Genomic DNA, 18,326 nt, shown 5'->3' with positions numbered 1-18,326 from the left:
TTCCCATCGGCTTCCTTTTTTTGTTTTAAGATTTTATTTATTTATTTGTCAGAGAGAGAGAGAGCACAAGCAGGGGAAGGGGCAGAGGGAGAAGCAGGCTCCCCAAAGAGCAGGGAACCCAAGGCAGGGCTCGATGCCAGGACACTGGGATCACGACCTGAGTCAAAGGCAGACACTTAACAGACTGAGCCACCCAGGCATACCCCTGGTTGCTTTCTCTAAAAAAATATTTTCACTCACTTATGTCTTTTGGACAAGCAGTGACAGGAGAATGACGCTAAGTCCACAGAGCAAAACACTTCCTCCAAGCGGCAGGCTGAAGGCAGATCTACCTTGCAGCTAATGAAGTTTGGTTCAGAACCTCTCACTAGCATGGGCCCCTCTGAGGCTCTGGATGCAATTCTCTTTTCTTAATTTTGGGGGTTTTTTCTGTGTGCTTTGTTTTTAAAAGAAAACCTCCAAAACTGAATGAACTTCAGGCACACAAGCCCCTCATCTAAACCCTATTGATGGACTGGAGTTTAACAAGTGACTTGTTTTCTTTCTTTTTCTAACTCCCGTCCTATGGTCATGTTCCTCCCTGTCTTCTGTCACCTTGCCTCATCTTCTTGGGCTGAACAGTCCTGCAACAAGCCCAGAGGGACTCCAGAACCCTGAGTCACCGGCTGGTTGTTTAACTATGCCAACACTTTTTAATTGTTTTTTCATCACGTAAACCCCATATCATGATGATATGAAAAATGCTGCAGACACAAGCAAATATATCACTAATCCCATAACCTAAAACACAAACTTTGATTTATCTGTCTTCATTCCCAGTTCTGCTATAGAAGAAGATATAATTTTTATAACAATTACTATTATAAGGTAGATACATAATTTGGTATCCAGTTTTGATGACTTATACGATGGACAATTTCCCATGCAGTTTAGAGTCTTTATAATTATATTTTGTGATAGTTTTGTCATTTTCCATGGAGTGGCCATTATCTCCTGGTTCTCTGATTTGGGGACATTGGATTCCTTCTACTGTTTGCTTTACCAAATACTGCTGCACTACACATCGTCATGCATTAGATCTGTTCCTTCTCCTTCGTTTTATGATCCATGATCCCAATCCAGAATTGGGATTACTGAATCAAACTGCATGAATGCCTTTTGGTTTTTCAGGTGTGTTTTTTTTTAATTTTTTTTTAAAGATGTTATTTATTTATTTGACAGAGAGAGATCACAAGTAGAGAAGCTGGCAGAGAGAGAGAGGGAGCAGAGCTCTCTCTGCTGAGCAGAGAGCCCGATGTGGGACTCGATCCCAGGACCCTGAGATCATGACCTGAGCCGAAGGCAGCGGCCCAACCCACTGAGCCACCCAAGCGCCCCTTTCAGGTGTTTTTTAAATGGTCATAGTATTTTCCAAAAGAATGGCAAAAATTTATAAAGTGAGTATCAAGTGTTTCAACTTGTTTTTATCGCAGCTTGTTTAACATTAGCTATTAACCATCCATGAGCAGTTTCAATGCCATAAAATAAGTTAGGTTTCAGAAATATTTTTCCCAAAAATAAGGCCCCCATTCTGGGTCCATCCTTGGTCTCTTTGGTACTTTCCCACATCGTTTTCTCTCTGCCCCTCCGATTTACCTCTTTTTCCCAAAGCCATTCATATTTCGAGTGCCATGCTCCATACTTGACTGGACAGGCAGCATTCCAGCCATATGGGAAGCCGGGGGAGGGGCTGCAGTCCTCAGCAGCACATCAGAGAAGCATCATTTGTTCCGTCTGCCTGAGATTTTCTTCCTGAGCCACAGCTGTTCACCCTAGGAACATCCTCCACCTACTCACCTTCCCAGTCAGGAGTTCCCCGATGGAGGTTATCTTTCCAGAGAGCCTGCTCAACTCAAGCCTTAGTTACTGTACATTGGCATTTATATCATGTCCTACAATAAACTTTAAAATCCAAAAGGTCATTCTAGAAAAAATGAATAGGAGAAAATTGGCCAAAAACCCATTAAATTTCCTTTTCAGAAAGGAAAAATTGTGAATAATTTCAATCTTTTACTTGGAGACTAAAACCTATTTCATTGCTCACTGATTTGGATATTAATATAAAATGTGTCTGACATGTAAGTGTTAACAAACTAAATCACCAAATTCAAAGCTATGAATCAAACTGCCACTCTAGCTCACTCACCCTTCCAGATTCTGAATCCTATAATATCACCTACTATTGTTTTCATTAACAAATAAGAATACATTTATTTAAAAAGATGCCACATGACCTGGAAGAAGTAGTTTTTCTAAGTGTCCTCAGTTTTAATGTAGTTACAACAAATCACTAATACTATTCTGATTTAGTAATTGGCATTAATTTATTTTTAACTTAATAATAAAAAAGGGAGAGCAAGAAAAATAGCAGATAAAAATCTAATATGCCTGTCACAATAATAAAGAAGCGCCGTGATGTCTAATTGCATCATTAAATCACTAAGCCAGGAAGAAATCTGACTGAAGTTGACTTGGTTGCAATATGTTCACTTTCATTCATTAAGAAACCATATATGGGGGCACCTGGGTGGCTCAATGGGTTAAAGCCTCTGCCTTCGGCTCGGGTGATGATTCCAGGGTCCCAGGATCAAGCCCTACATGGGGTTCTCTGCTCAGTGGGGAGCCTGCTTCCACCTCTCTCTCTCTCTGCCTGCCTCTCTGCCTACTTGTGATCTCTGACTGTCATATAAATAAATAAAATCCTTAAAAAAAAAAAAGAAACCATATATGTATTCACAAGTCTGAAGTATTTGTATAAAATTAGCCACAGGCTTTAAAAAATTGTCAGAAAGTTAAGGGTTTTTATTTAGAGCATTCAAGATAGACCTAGCTAAATGTCAAATGTATATAATTTTGCAGTAAAACTAGAACATTACCTGGTTGATAAGCAAGTGAAGTCATCTCTTCCATCTTACAAAACCCATGTAGGGTATCCTCCTCCTGGTGCTCAGGTAAATCCATATGGGGCAGTGCTCCCCCACCAGGTGCAGTAGTTGATGTCTGTCTGGAGATGTTATGAATGTTACGATTGTAGGGAGTGCTATTGGCATCCAGTAGGCTGGGAACAAGGATGTGGCTAAAGAGCCTACAATGCCCAAGATAGCCCCCCACAACAAGAAATTATGTAGCCCAAAGTCTAAATCATAATGGCAATAACAATATGTAAATTTCAGAAAGAGATAATAGGTCATTCAAAATCCAAATATACTCTCTCTCTCTAAAAAAATTTTTTAGGGGTGCCTGGGTGACTCAGTGGGTTAAAGCCTCTGCCTTCGGCTCAGGTCATGATCTCAGGGTTGTGGGATCGAGTCCCACATCGGGCTCTCTGCTCGGCAGGGAGCCTGCTTCCTCCTCTCTCTCTCTGCCTGCCTCTCTGCCTACTTGTGATCTCTGTCTGTCAAATAAATAAATCAAATCTTAAAAAAATAAAATAAAAAAATTAAAAAAATTTTAATTAAAAATATTGAAAAACAAAAGAGGGGAGGCACCTGGGTGACTCAGTGGGTCAAGCATCCAACTCTTCATTTCTGCTCAGGTCATGATCTCAGGGTCATGAGATGGAACTGTGCCTGGGGCTCTGTGCCCAGTAGGGAGTCTGCCTGAAATTCTCTCTCTCTCTCTCCCTCTTCCTCTGCCTGTTCCCCCACTTTTTCTCTCTCTAAAAAAAAAAAAAAAAAAGAAAGAAAGAAAAAGAAAAGAAAAGAAAAAAAATCCAAATATAAGCACAAATATAACTATGGTCCAAAATCAAAAAACTCATCCGTCCTGTTAACAGGAGGTTCTCACAAGAAACATATAATAAAATACCAATGATTGTCTAATTGAATCTCAAGAAGGAAATCAATTTCAATCAATGTTTATAGCAATATGGGTTCAATTTTTCCTGATGCTATTCTCACTAATAAATAAAAATTGCCCATAAATGTGATGATAGAATACCATGTATGAATATCCCCAGCTTACTCCAGCAATGATCACTGGGTGGCAGGAGGAAGGGAGAAAGATAAGATGTGAACTGAAGAGAATGTGACAGTCTTGTTCGGCTAGTTCAGAAAGAACAAATACTTTTTCAAGACATGGAAACTGAGGCATACATGAGTGTTCATATCATGTGTGTCATCACTTGCATCAGGCTCTTTAGGGCACAAGGAACACCTGGGGTCCAAAAGCCCCAACAGTCTCTCAAGGGCTTTTCCTCCCCTTGAGCCAATAAGGTCATAATCAGGACAAACACCCTCCTGGATTAAGCATCATTCGGGCACTCAGGGAACTGAGTCCAGCAAAGGAAAGGCTCTGGATGAAGAGCTGTCTTTGCAGACAGCCTCACTGAGTGTCCACCTGAGATCAACATGCCTGGAGTGTGCTGTCTCTGGTGGCTTCTGTAGATTGATCCCCAAACTCCCCGCACTGGAACTAGAATTCCATTCAATATTGCCAAATTCAGTAAACGAAAATACAGGACACCCAGTTACATTTGCATTTCAGATAAATATTTTTTTTCACTAAAAGTGTCCAATGCAATACTTTTGATACGCTTTTACTAAAATTTAATTTCTTAATTATTTGAAATTCAAATGTAACTGGATGTCCCACATTTTATCTTGCAACTCTATCCCAGAAGTATAGCACCCCAAGATGGAACATCACATGGCACGTGGTCTTCATTTTCCATGCCATCCCTAATATTCATGGTAGCTGCTGGAGGAGTGTGAGAAACCCCAGCTATGGTTGACAAAAGCACGCATGTCATGATGTGTTGGCCATAAGCGTGGAGGGTGGAGGTAAGGTGGTCGGAGGGCAGGGCATGTTAAGGATACTTGCCATTCATGCTGTTGAACTGTGCAGCTTCTACTTCTGAAGTTCTGGGGGAAAATTGCCGATGCTGGGTATTTGAGAAGCCCTTTCTCTTCTTCCCCTGTTTCACAAACCACAGACTTCATCTTCCATTTTACCAGGAAGCTGTTTTATGCTTTCCTATTAAAAAAAAAAAAAAAAAAAGTTGCTCTAAGTTTGTTTTGAGAAAGAATTGTGAGACCAAATATACACCAAGCAGACACACTGTGGACCATTGCACCAACGAAAGGCATTATCATGAATTCTGAGAGCCTACGGATTCCAAGATGTACCCTTCCCTATTGACCAGTGTCACTGGAGAGACTCAAGAGAAAGGAAATTATTTCTGACCACCAAAAAGAAGATCAGAGTAAGAAGGGATTGTTATAATGATAAGGGAAAAGCTATAAATGATATGTTCTAAAAGCTGTATCTACAAGTATCGCAAAGTCCCATTTGTGAGGTTTATTTGATTGCAGAGGGCTGGCCACGATAACAAAAAAAAAAAAAATGTTTCCAACAACCACAGAGTGGTCTTTCGGTATTTCCTCTTTTGCTGCTTTTCTGTCAACTCAAAAGCGATTCCTGCCATTTTCTTTTATGTTTGCACCCCTTGTGTCTAGCTGGACGAACACCGCACTGAGCAAAAGAAGTTAAAGCTCTTACAAAAGAAACAGGTACAAATCCAAAAGGAAAAGGACCAGTTACAAAGCGAGCACAGCAGAGCTATCCTCGCAAGAAGCAAACTGGAGAGTCTATGCCGGGAGTTGCAGAGACACAACAAGACACTGAAGGTATGTATCACCACCGCTCTGAAAAACACACTTTTTGGCATGCTGCATAGACACAGGCTTCTCCCACTCATGGAAAGAGCATGAGTTTCTGACCTTCAATAAGTTATTTTAACTCCCCAAGGCTGTTTTCTCATCCCTAAAATGGGGATTGTATTATATTACTGTGTGGCCAGGGAAAAATTAAATGAGGTCATATACATACAGTGCTCTGTAGTACCTGACCCAGAGCAGGCTCACAATAAAATGTATGCCATCCCCCTTGCTTTTTTATTACTTCAAGTTTGTTTTATTACTTAAGGTAAGACTCAGCTCTACTGTTTAAAATACAAATTTGTAAAACTACAACAGTTTTTGTATTATAATGAAATCTGCAGGACACAAGAAAAATGGACATAAACCTAACTGACATTAGACAGCAAGATTGAGAGCCAAAAAGTCAATAGTCAGCTGAAAAAGAAACTACTTGGAAAACCACTGAAGCTCTTCAGACTTAATTATTCAATTTAAAGATAATGGACTGATCACTTCATTCAGTCTGCATGGATTTCATTAATTACAGCATAAGCTTGTAGCAGTGTGCCTAATTTGATTACACATAGACGCTAGCTCCATTCAATGAAGCAAGAATCAGGGCTCTCCAAGATAATACTACAGGCGTCCACAATCCCCTTTCCAGTTGAAGATCTCAAAGGTTTTGACAAACAATAATTAATTAGACACCAACATTTCCATGAGATAGTTATTATTACATGCATTTAGAAGGAGATCCTTTAAGAAGCGAGAGATTAAGATCACTGCTGAGTCTGCACAACAGGGTTGGGAAGAAAACTAGAAGAGAATCATGGCTCTTCATATTCCAGATTGGTTTCTGATATCTGGGAAGTGGAAGGCCAGCCTGATGAACTATAACTCTTAGATCACAAGTTGTAGGAGAAGGGCATCTGGCATCGATTCAGTCATTGCTCTGGGGACAGTCAGAAATGCAGGTTAAGGAAATAATCAAGATTAGAGCAGAGATCAATGAGGTAGAAACCAGAGATACAGTAGAACGTATCAATGAAACTAGAAGCTGGTTTTTTGAAAGCATCAATAAGATCGATAAACTATTGTCCACACTAATCCAAAAGAAAAGAGAGAAAGCCCAAATTAATAAAATTATGAATGAAAAGGGAGAGATCACAACTAACACCAAGGAAGTAGAAACAATCATCAGAAGTTATTATCAACAGTTATATGCCAATAAGCTAAGCAACCTAGATGAAATAGATGCATTCCTGGAAAACTATAAACTCCCAAAATTGAACCAGGAAGAAATTGACAACCTGAATAGACCGATATCTAGTAACGAGATTGAAGCAGTGATCAAAAACCTCCCAAAAAACAAGAGCCCAGGACCTGATGGATTCCCTGGGGAATTCTACCAAACTTTCAAAGAAGAAATAACACCTATTCTCCTGAAGCTGTTTCAAAAAATTGAAGCAGAAGGAAAACTTCCAGACTCTTTCTATGAAGCCAGCATTACCCTGATCCCCAAACCAGGCAAAGACCACACCAAAAAGGAGAATTTCAGACCAATATCACTGATGAATATGGATGCTAAGATTCTCAACAAGATCCTAGCAAACAGGATCCAACAGCACATTAAAAAGATTATCCACCATGACCAGGTGGGATTCATCCCTGGGTTACAAGGATGGTTCAACATTCGCAAATCAATCAATGTGATAGAACAAATCCATAAGAGAAGAGAGAAGAACCACATGGTCCTCTCAATTGATGCAGAAAAAGCATTTGACAAAATCCAGCATCCGTTCCTGATTAAAACGCTTCAAAGTATAGGGATAGAGGGAACATTCCTGAACTTCATAAAATCTATCTATGAAAGACCCACAGCAATTATCATCCTCAATGGGAAAAAGCTCACAGCCTTCCCGTTGAGATCAGGAACATGACAAGAATGCCCACTCTCAACCACTCTTGTTCAACATAGTATTAGAAGTCCTAGCAACAGCAATCAAACAACAAAGAGAAATAAAAGGTATCCAAATTGGCAATGAAGAAGTCAAACTCTCTCTCTTCTCAGATGACATGATTCTTTATATGGAAAACCCAAAAGACTCCACCCCCAAACTACTAGAACTCATACAACAATTCCTCAACGTGGCAGGATACAAAGTCAATGTACAGAAACCTGTTGACTTCTAAGCTAAGCTAAAGCAGTAAGGAGACAATTGCTATCATATATATATTCAATGACTCTTAGCAAATGGCTATAATAATGCTTAGTGAAATATATATAGTGAGTGTTGGCATACAAAGATCAGGGAAATAACATCTCAGTTAATATCTTCAGATTAGAAAGTATGGGTATTTCCTATAATACCCCTAAGAAATGGTTTTGTGACTTAATTATGATTCAGATATCAGGAGATTTATTGGAGTAGGAGAATATGTTAATACTGTAGAGGAAAGAGGATACCTAATGGTAAGTTAATGTATTTTCACAGCATAATTCTTAGCATCAGTTTTTATTTTGATCACATTATTCTACTATCATAATAAGGATTTGCACAATTACTTCTATTTAAATCATTTATTTCTTTTTAAAAATCCTATTACATAATTTGATCACAGAAGGCAACTAAATGCAGTATAATTTTACTTGCCAACCATGAAGCAAGCTTTCATAATAACAATTAGAACTGAAAGGCATCCTAAAATGCCTATATCATTTTTCAGCAGTGTCTCTATCTTTGGTATGATATAGCAAGATTAAACCCTTCGATTCTGAAAGAATGAGAGGAATCATCACAAAGCAAATAATTCTCAATATAGATATGGGGGAAATTTGGGCACATTGTTGGTAGTTAGCAATGAAGGGAGGGTTTTGATTTAGGAGAAAAGAGAACAGAAATGATATAAAAGTTAATTTCCAATTCTTGAAGAGGGGAAAATTAGATGTTTCATTTGAGAGTTAAAGAAAATTTGGAACTTAAAATTGCTTTCAGATTCAAAATCTATATTGAACGTTTCAGTTACCCTATGTGACACATGGCCTGATTGTTCTTTCAGAAATAAAATATCCAGCAAATTTTCTAAGATTTCTTTTTACATTCCTGAATTGCTAAAATTGATCTATAGCTATTTAGCTAAATTTGTTTTCTTTTCAAGCTTGCTGATGAAAGTTTTTCTTACTAAGAAAAAGTTTAATATTGTGATCCATTGTATTTACAAAACTTGGATAATACAATTATGTGTTTAACATGCCATAGTTTTTTTTTTTAATAAAGGAATATAAGATCTATTATTATTCTTTCTATACCAAACCAAGGTAACACAGGATCTGTCTCAACAATCAGTGGCCTTTTTTCCAGGCCGCAGCCAAGAGATCAAAACCCACCTACTGCATGTTTGATAGAAATTGGTACAGTATAGGCACTCAGCCCTCAATGGGAGACCCGTCGTCTTTAAAACAAGCCTATTCATCACTAACTGTTAAGTTCAAGACCCTCATTGCACCTTCTCTGGGCAACTGTGTATTTACAACTGAAACTTATCCTCATATATTTATTTTGGGCCTGAGCAAGTTTAGCTCCAGAGAACAGAAAAAATGTCCTGCTTAATCCTCCACACTGATCTCCTTTCACTTACCTAACCCTGAGTTCTATAAACCTGGATGCACATAAACCAGAATAACAAGAAACTTTGCTTTTTATCCACAGGAGGAAACCCTTCAGCGGGCACGAGAGGAAGAAGAGAAAAGGAAGGAGATCACAAGTCATTTCCAGACCACTCTGACGGATATCCAGGCCCAGATTGAACAGCAGAGTGAGAGAAATATGAAGCTGTGTCAGGAGAACACAGAGCTTGCAGAGAAACTGAAAAGCATCATTGATCAGTATGAGCTCAGAGAGGAGGTGAGAACCACATCAAACAACTTAGGAGCACTATATATAGATCCAGATCTGGGCTGTAAAGGTGGGGGACTTGGTTAATAAGAAAGTTATGGCCGGCCCTCTCAATTGGTTAATGTTTAGGATTGGATTTCTTTTACTAGCCAAAATAAAAACAGGTGGTATTGCAAAATACCTGGCTGAAAGCCATATGGGATTTCTCTAAAACTGGAATCACTGCAAAGCAAAGGCAATAAATAGGAAGTAGTAGGCCATGAGCACAGTTACCTTTGAAAATAGTATTTCTCAGCTTTTTAAAAACACTTTCTACAGAGCCAGGAAATATCTCACAGACTCCTTCTTAAGAATCATCATGTCATCTAAATGTCATCTACACAGTGTGTGTTCTATATGTCCCACAAACCAATAGTAGTATTAATAATATAATAATTATAATATTAATGGTATTACTTATTCAGCACTGAGTTTGTGCTAGGAAAGTTGCTGAGTACTATAATTTACATACAATATGTCATTTCATTGTTTCAACAATCTTATGCATTAGATAATACCATATCCACATTATATGGGTGGGAAGCAGAGGTTGAGATTAAATCACTTACCTATAGTCACAAAAGCCAAAAGAGTTTTATTCTCAGTACTTTACATTAGGAAGACTATGAGGATATTTTATTATTCCAAAATTGTATCTTAATATTTAATATATTTTTAAGACTCCAGAAACCTTCTCAGGGTTTTTATATATCATATTATTTACCCCATCCCACCCAAATTTTAAAAGTCTGCCTTAAATGTCACAGAACATAATCAGAGTGGCTCTGTTGACAACATGCTAAGATTTTGTCAAGAGAAAAACTGAGCCAATAGCACACGGAAACAATAGTTAGGTAAACCAAGAAGTCCCTCACAGTAAGCCAAAATGCCATGCTACCATTTTACCTTGTCACCAAGATCAATCCTACTCCAGAGTGGAGGTTCAGGCAAAAGCAAAAGGGAAGAAGCTTAAAAAAAAAAAAAAAAAATTTCCGTACTCTTCAGAGAGATTCCCAGATAAGAATGGCCTAGTAGACCAGTTGTACATTCTTGAGATTGGTTCTAGATAAGCCCCAAGGCTAGAATTCCATAGGTCCTCTTGTCAGTGGGACCTCCTAATGACCAAGAAATTTACACTGAAGTAGAATTTGAAGCTTCTCTTCACTAAGCTAGGCGAGAGGTCAAAAGATGTAGAGGAGGTAGGAGCACATTTGCATATCAATTCATCCATGACCCTTGGCTTTTGTCTTGCTCACCAGAGCAGCAGAGTTGAAGTGGGGAGGGGTTCTCCCTCAGTCCCAGACCCTGGGCCACAGACTGGTCCCCCCCAGAGCTGCTTCACAACACTTGAGACAAGAATGTGGTAGAGAATTCACTATGATAAATTATATGAATATGATTAAAACCAGTTTTAGAAATTGCTAAAATACTGAGTGATGGTGCTACAGCTCTTGCAATATACATCAGTCTGCCCTCTAGCATAATAAGCAGCATCATACTTAGTAGTTACTACATTTAGACAAAGTTGGGAGCTTCTGGAGCTAACATTACTGAACTCTGCACCTCAACCTTTTGTAGCCACTACTTTGCGTAGCGCTAAATGCAGGCAGGGGGTTTTACTAATTTATGATTTTATACAAAGCCATAAGTGATGCCAGTGCATTTATTCACATCCACCTCCCTTTTCTTTAAATCTCAAAACCTATAAAACATGTGTGTTGATATTACTTTTTTATCTTTCATTTCTCAGCACCAATAATTAAGTCAAGCTTGCTATGTGCCATTTCTTTTCTCTTAGCATCTGGACAAAATATTTAAACACAGAGAACTGCAGCAGAAGCTGGTGGATGCAAAACTGGAACAGGCCCAAGAAATGATGAAGGAAGCTGAGGAGCGACACAAACGCGAGAAGGAATATGTACTTATCAGTGTGCTTATCTGGTGTACTTGGGGGTCAGAGAACCTCTGGGAAAGTTGTTTTTGACCACAGTCACAGAGCACTAGACTGATGGAGGGAGCTGAGCTTCCCCAGAGAACTACATTGGCCAGCCCACAGAAGGCACGGTACCTACACGGTTTTTGACATAAAATCATCGTGCATCCATGCCACAAGCCTTTTTCAAGCACCTGTCTTATACTAAGCATCATCCTAGGTGCGGGGGGATAGCAGTGAGCAAGACCAAGAAGGCCATATCCCAGCACAGAGACTAGAATCTAACTAAGACAAAACAGGCAATAAACAAGCAAAAGTGAAGGAAAATTTCAGATAATAATTGGTGCTATTAGGGAAATGGGGAACTGAAAAGGGGCAGGAGGGAGCTACTCTAGATGGGGTGACCAGTGGCCAAGTTTTATAGCTTTTTAAGCTATAAAGTAGTTTGGATTTTACCCTAAACATACTGAGAAAGTCTAGGTAGTTTTAGCTATGGAAATAACATGATCTGCCTTGCATCTGTTAACAGATGACCTTGGCTTCTGGGTGGAAAATGAATTGAAGAGGGACAAGGAGCCTACTCCAGCAATATGGAAGAAGCCTGATGGTGGCTTGGGTTGGGGACATGGCAATGTCCAGTTGGGGAGCTGGACATGGATAGAAGTTTTCAGTTCAAAACCAACAGTCAGTGCTCTGAATTGAAGATGGTGACAGTGAGGAAAGGGAACAGTCAGGGATGGCTTCTGAGGTTGGGTTTTAAGAAACTGAGTGGTGGCTTTTTTTTTTTTTTTTTAAAGATTTATTTATTTGACGGAGAGAGAGAGATCACAAGCAGGCAGAGAGGCAGGCAGAGAGAGGGGGAGAGAAGCAGGCTCCCTGCTGAGCAGAGAGCCCGATGCGGAGCTCGATCCCAGGACCCTGAGATCATGACCTGAGCCGAAGGCAGAGGCTTAACCCACTGAGCCACCCAGGCGCCCCTGAGTGGTGGCTTTTAATGACATCTCACTAATTCCAAACATTCTGAAAACAGCTGTAGGGCCATTCTGCTGATGCAAGAACTAAGTCTCATAGAAGATAAGTGACTTATTTAAGGTCACACACTGCTAAGTGATCAAGATGTGTTGGTCACACTTCCAACACATCACATCTCCAGTGTGTCTGTCTCCAAAACCTAAGCTCTGTGATTGTACATCATACTCAGAGGTGTGTTTCAGAGGCATGCATCGAAGTGTGTGTCTGTCGCTGGGGAGAGAGATTTAAAATGCAATCAGTGGACCAATCATTCAAATTTGGCCATTTAACAACTGATCACAAACTCTGCGATTACCTAAAACCAGACTAGAATCACTTCAGTTTGTTAGAAGAGTAATTTAATCATAACTTCAGTTTCCAAACATAGCAACAAAGGATGAATTTTAGAGAACATAATGTGATGGACACTAAATAATCTCAAATCAGAAGTCCATGGGCTCTTAATAAAAAAGGTTAAGTTGGGGCACCTGGGTGGTTCAGTCAGTTAAGTGTCTGCCTTCAGTTCAGGTCATGATCCCAGGGTGGTGGGATCAGGTCCTACATAACACTCCCTGCTCAGCAGCGAGTCTGCTTCTCTCTCTCCCTCTATGATCCCTCTTGCTCTCACTCTCTCTCAAATAAATAAAACCTTTAAAAAAAGTATGATGTTAAATCCACCTACAACCGTCTCTCAAGAAATAAAGCATCTAATTATTAGTCAGAATCCAAGAAAATTGATATGCCATCATTGGCATAATTATCCTCTTGGGCAAACTATGCTCCCTTCAGAATAGCAGTATCTTTGATATATAACATAAGACCTGACAGAAGAATAACTAGGCAAAGCTTCGTTTGAAAGAGACTAGGGGCAGTTTTGAGGTGACCTAGCCTTAGCAAGAAACTAGCGTGCTACCCTTTTTTCCTACCCTCATTTAGCAAAGCAGCAGATTTGAGGCCAAAAAAAGTAGCCCCCTCAGTTCTTCAGGTTCCAGCTGTGATGCTTCTTATTGAAAGCAGTGAAATATCAAGTCAGAGCTGGAAGGTTCTTTCATCCCAAGCGGAACAGGCAGCCACCTTCTTCCCTCTTGGTCAGGGAACCACCAGTCACCACTGGGCTCCTCTAGCCTGCTCAGTGAAGCAGGGGATCAGATGGCCAGAGAGGAGCCTACAGGTCTTGGACTCCACATCTGCCCCAGCCCTCCATTGGATGGGTTGATTTCACTCCTATAACAATTAACCTTCATAGCTCACTGAGAGGCATAGAGGAACAGATAGAATCCATTTTACAAATGGAGAGGTTGAGCCAAGAGAAAAAGATAAACTTGAATACTAAAAAAGATGCTTCCAAGTTGTTTAAAATGATGACTTTATTGTTTTTTGTTCTGATTGCAAAAAGTGGACATTTTTAAAAATAGGAGCAAAGAAAAAGAAAAAAATAAATCAGCCTGTCTTCATATATACTAGAAACTTCATAAGCTGATGGCCACCTAATTGATGAGCCAGATTAATCCATGATGTCCATCATTCTTTCTGTAAACACACTAAAGATGCCCACAGCATGTTGAATCCTGTGCCTAGACAGCCACTTGAGTGTCTATACATGGGTTCCCAGGTTAAGTAAGATGGCAGTGACCAAGAATCAGCTCTTTGCTCCCAAACCTTTTCTTTCAGTTATTCTTGCTTTTGTATTATGAAAACCAACAGAATGACAAAGAAACTGATGAAATATAAGTGTGAAAAGAAAGAGCTGTTTCTATGAAAACTATGCTTAAGGCTTTGAAAGACTAAATGTAGACAAATAGCACGAAACATGTTATTTTTGGAGTGGGAGTAGCTATAAAAGACTGGGAGAAAGCTCTACAACTCCAGAGAATTACCCAATCAAGCTTCTTTGCAATACCTTTAGGTCTGTTGGTTCTAGTACTATTGTTTTAAAAAGTAAAAAAAAAAATAAAAAAAAAATTATAAATTGTATGTGGCACATTATGGACATAATTTTTATAAAAACAAAACAAACAACAAAAAGCTTCTCTGAATTCCAATCAGAAGACCCACACCCCAAACAAAGACCGCAGCCCTCTATCAAAACAAATAAATAGGCATCTTAAGTTGAAATAACATTTTTTTTATTTTTATAAAGATAGGTTTCTTTTCTTTCTTTCTTTCTTTCTTTCTTTTTTTCTTTCTTTCTTTCCTTATTGGAGTGAGAGAGCGCAAGCAGTGGGAGGGCCAGAGGGAGAAGGAAGAATCATACTCCCACTGAGTGCAGAGACTAATGCAGGACTCCATCTCACAACCCTGAAATCCTGACCTGAACCAAAATCAAAAGTCAGGTACTTAACTGACTGAGCCACCCAGGCACTCCAAAAATAACATGTCTTACATATGTGTGTGTGATTTTTATACCTAGAACAGCATTTTCAATTCAACCCATCAGCTCCCAATTCTATCTTTGATATGAGGGCCTTGGTTGTATTTGAAAGGCTGCCTCCTGGAAGAGGGATAAGACTTACTGAGTAAATCTTCTATAAGATTTGGCATAATAGGTCAAAATTCTAACCCAGTGTTTCTCAAAATGTAATCCATGGAACACCAACATCCAAACTGTCTTGGGGATTTGCTCTCACTATAGACTGTAATCACACCCTGTACTTCCCAGTTGACAGTGTTTGAGAGGGATCTGCTTTTTATCATGCTCCTTAGCAGATTCTGATGCATGCAGTGGTGGAGAACCATGGTCTACGAGGACAACTTTGAGTTTACTCTAAAGAAACAGCTTCTCACCCCAATAATCCAGGTGGAGGTATTCTGGAAATGTCTGAGCAGAGGCTGGATGATGGTTGAACAGGATTGCTAGAGGAGGTTCCAGAATTTGGTGGGAGGTTAAGTTTTGTGTGATTCGTGCTTGAGTTGTAGGTTATTTTTCTCTTTTTTATCCATTAGAACCACAGATTTTCAGTGGAGAATCCAACTGTTTAGCTGCTTTCTTAGCTTTCCTAGATACTTTGCAAAGTTGCCCAAAAATTACTTAAGAGGGTTAGTTAGCAAGTCATTAAGTTTTAGACACAATTATCACCACATGGTGATGTAAAGGGCAATTTGACAGTCTTTCCATGCATTCTCTCTCCTCACAGTTGCTGAACCAGGCAGCAGAGTGGAAACTTCAGGCCAAAGTGCTGAAGGAACAAGAGACAGTCCTACAGGCTCAGGTGAAGGGGGGACAACAATGCATGGGGTGTGAAGCAAAGCTAGTCTGTACCAGGCCTCATGTGTGGCAGGGCCGGGGGATACAGGAATTAGAAATGAACCCTAACTTCGTATTTATTATTTTAAAATAAAAAGAAAAGCACAATATTATCTCTAAGAAAAATAAATGCTCCACACAACATCCAGTCAGATGGTTTGCTGACACACAAGTGAGGGCCCTGAGATGGCCAATTGGAATGAGCTGGTGTCCAGGTTCCTGCCTATCTGTTCATAAAACATCCTCTCTCTCTCCTCCCTATTACCCTACTAAAGCAAGAATAAAATGTAAACTGATCAAATGCACCATCTAGAATATCCTTGCTTATTAGATATGATTTATAACAAAAGGAAATTAGAAAAATAAAGTCAGTACCAAAGTTTTGTGCTATCAGAAGTTGGACTTGACAGTGGTTAATGACTAGAAGCAACAGACAAGTAGGGAAAAATTTTGATTTGGCTTTGTGATGTCATGTGTGTGTTCTGAGGAGACTGCAAGAATTCCTATTTCAGACTCAAGAATAAAGCCTCAGGCAACAGATGATTCTATCCATCCTTTCCATGCCCCTGGGGCTCTGCCCTTCCGGCAAACGTTCCCTGTCGTGTTCCAGATGTCGTGTTCCAGCATCCCAGGGCTGAGCTATAGAGTGGTGCTAGCTCCCCCGCTGGCAGTCCCAGTGCTACAAGGACTATAAGTCCCAGAGAGCAAATAAACTCACAAAACGTGGGGAAATCACAAGTCTTCCAAGCTGGGCAGCGTTAATTTCAGATTTGCCTAATTCACTTGTAAATGTTTAAGTGCAGACTGCTATATCTTTATTCACTACAAAAAACAAAACCAAGAAAACTTGTTCATTGCCTGAATGAACAAGTTCAATGGATACTTGTTCATTTTTTTTTAAAGATTTTATTTATTTATTTGTCAGAGAGAGAGAGAGAGAGAGAGCGAGCACAGGCAGACAGAGTGGCAGGCAGAGGCAGAGGGAGAAGCTGGCTCCCCACAGAACAAGAGCCCGATGTGGGACTCGATCCCAGGACGCTGGGATCATGACCTGAGCCGAAGGCAGCGGCTTAACCAACTGAGCCACCCAGGCGTCCTGATACTTGTTCATTTTTAAAGAGGCAAATAAGAGGGGACCTGGGTGACTCAGTGGGTTAAAACCTCTGTCTTCAGCTCAGGTCATGATCCCAGTATCCTGGGATTGAGCCCCACATCGGGCTCTCTGCTCAGTGGAGAGCTTGCTTCCTCCCCTTTCTCTCTCTCTGCCTGCCTCTCTGCCTATTTGTTATCTCTGTCTGCCAAATAAATAAATAAAATCTTTTTTTTAAAAAAAGAGGCAAATAAGAAAAGAGACAAAATCACAAATCTTATCACTGCAGATAAAAACACAGATAGCATTTTCATATCTAAACTTCCTAAAGCAGACTTTTCCAGTGTGTGAACCAAAAGCAACGATAATTGTTTTCCCTCAGTAATATAAAATAACCCATCAAAATCGTTTTTAAATACTGATTACATAGGAATTTGAAGCATGTTTCCTACTCTCAATAAAATCAAAGGATCCAGAGTTAAAAGACTCAACTCTAGAGTTACAACTCAAGCTCATCCTTTAGGTTAGTACAGAGCCACCACATCATGGTTGTGGGGTGGGTGGTAGGCAGTGGTCACTCTAACCAGAGGTGGGCAGGAGGAGAGGAGGTGTGACCTCACAGTCTTGGAGACAGTCCAGAGAATCAGGGCAGGGCTCCTGGCCCTGTCTCTGCCCCGTTCGCAACAACAGAGCCTTGAGGGGTACAATAGATGATATTTGAAGCTCTTCATTGTTCATGACAAGCAATCCCTACTCCTCTATACTAAATGGTGATAATGAACCTGAGAAGGGTAGTTTAATACCACTAGACTCTGGGCTAGAGTCATGTCTTCAGCTGGCGTCTAGGCATTTAAAGACCTGTAGAATAAAACATAAAGGTGTGATCCAATATCCCACCAATACCCCCTCAAATTCGAAAAAGCTTCTACCAGGGGTTTTAGATGTGCCCATGTTCCTCGCTTGTCCCTCAGTACTGGACTGAGTGACTGAGTGCAGGGACCAAGATCAGGGTCCTGGCTCTTCTGCTCAGAATTTGTCTGACCTTCATCTGAACCCCTCTACACCTAAATTTCTTTGTCCATAAAACAAGAATACTGTAATACATCAGTGACCCCAAGCTGGAGTTCTCCGACCTCTGGTAGCCTCATCAATTTTCAGTATTTCCAAATCATAACAGCATACAAGGCATCAGCTACTGTCTAACATATAGTTGTTTTTGACATCATATCAGCACTCCCTCAGCAGCTATGGATGGCAATTATTCACGTGTTTGGTTAAGTTTATAAAAGGAAAATGAGTAAATGAATATGTAATAGATGCAATTTGTTTTCAAGTTATGCATGCAAAGCACTTAGCTCCATGCCTGGCCTCTAAGAAGTATAATTAATTCAACCAGTATTGATTGAGTACCCACTCAGTGCTCGGCAAGATTCTA

At 39.9% G+C, this 18,326-nt stretch overlaps 1 protein-coding gene across 1 annotated transcript in view; it reads left to right on the top strand.

The window, feature by feature from the left end:
• The window catches only part of LOC111147851 (taxilin beta), a 54,079-nt gene that overhangs the window by 12,153 nt on the left and 23,600 nt on the right, over window positions 1–18,326 (top strand). The window contains exons 4-7 of the mRNA XM_022504102.1: window positions 5,496–5,666; window positions 9,389–9,583; window positions 11,412–11,531; window positions 15,692–15,766. Coding sequence (XP_022359810.1) covers window positions 5,496–5,666; window positions 9,389–9,583; window positions 11,412–11,531; window positions 15,692–15,766 — 561 coding nt within the window. The remainder of the gene's footprint in view (window positions 1–5,495; window positions 5,667–9,388; window positions 9,584–11,411; window positions 11,532–15,691; window positions 15,767–18,326) is intronic.

The sequence above is a fragment of the Enhydra lutris genome, unplaced genomic scaffold (genome assembly GCF_002288905.1).
Source record: "Enhydra lutris kenyoni isolate GAN:26980312 unplaced genomic scaffold, ASM228890v2 scaffoldscaffold17, whole genome shotgun sequence".
NCBI lineage: Eukaryota > Metazoa > Chordata > Mammalia > Carnivora > Mustelidae > Enhydra > Enhydra lutris.
Note: the sequence above shows the minus strand (reverse complement) of the source record. Positions and strands in the feature narration are given on the sequence as shown.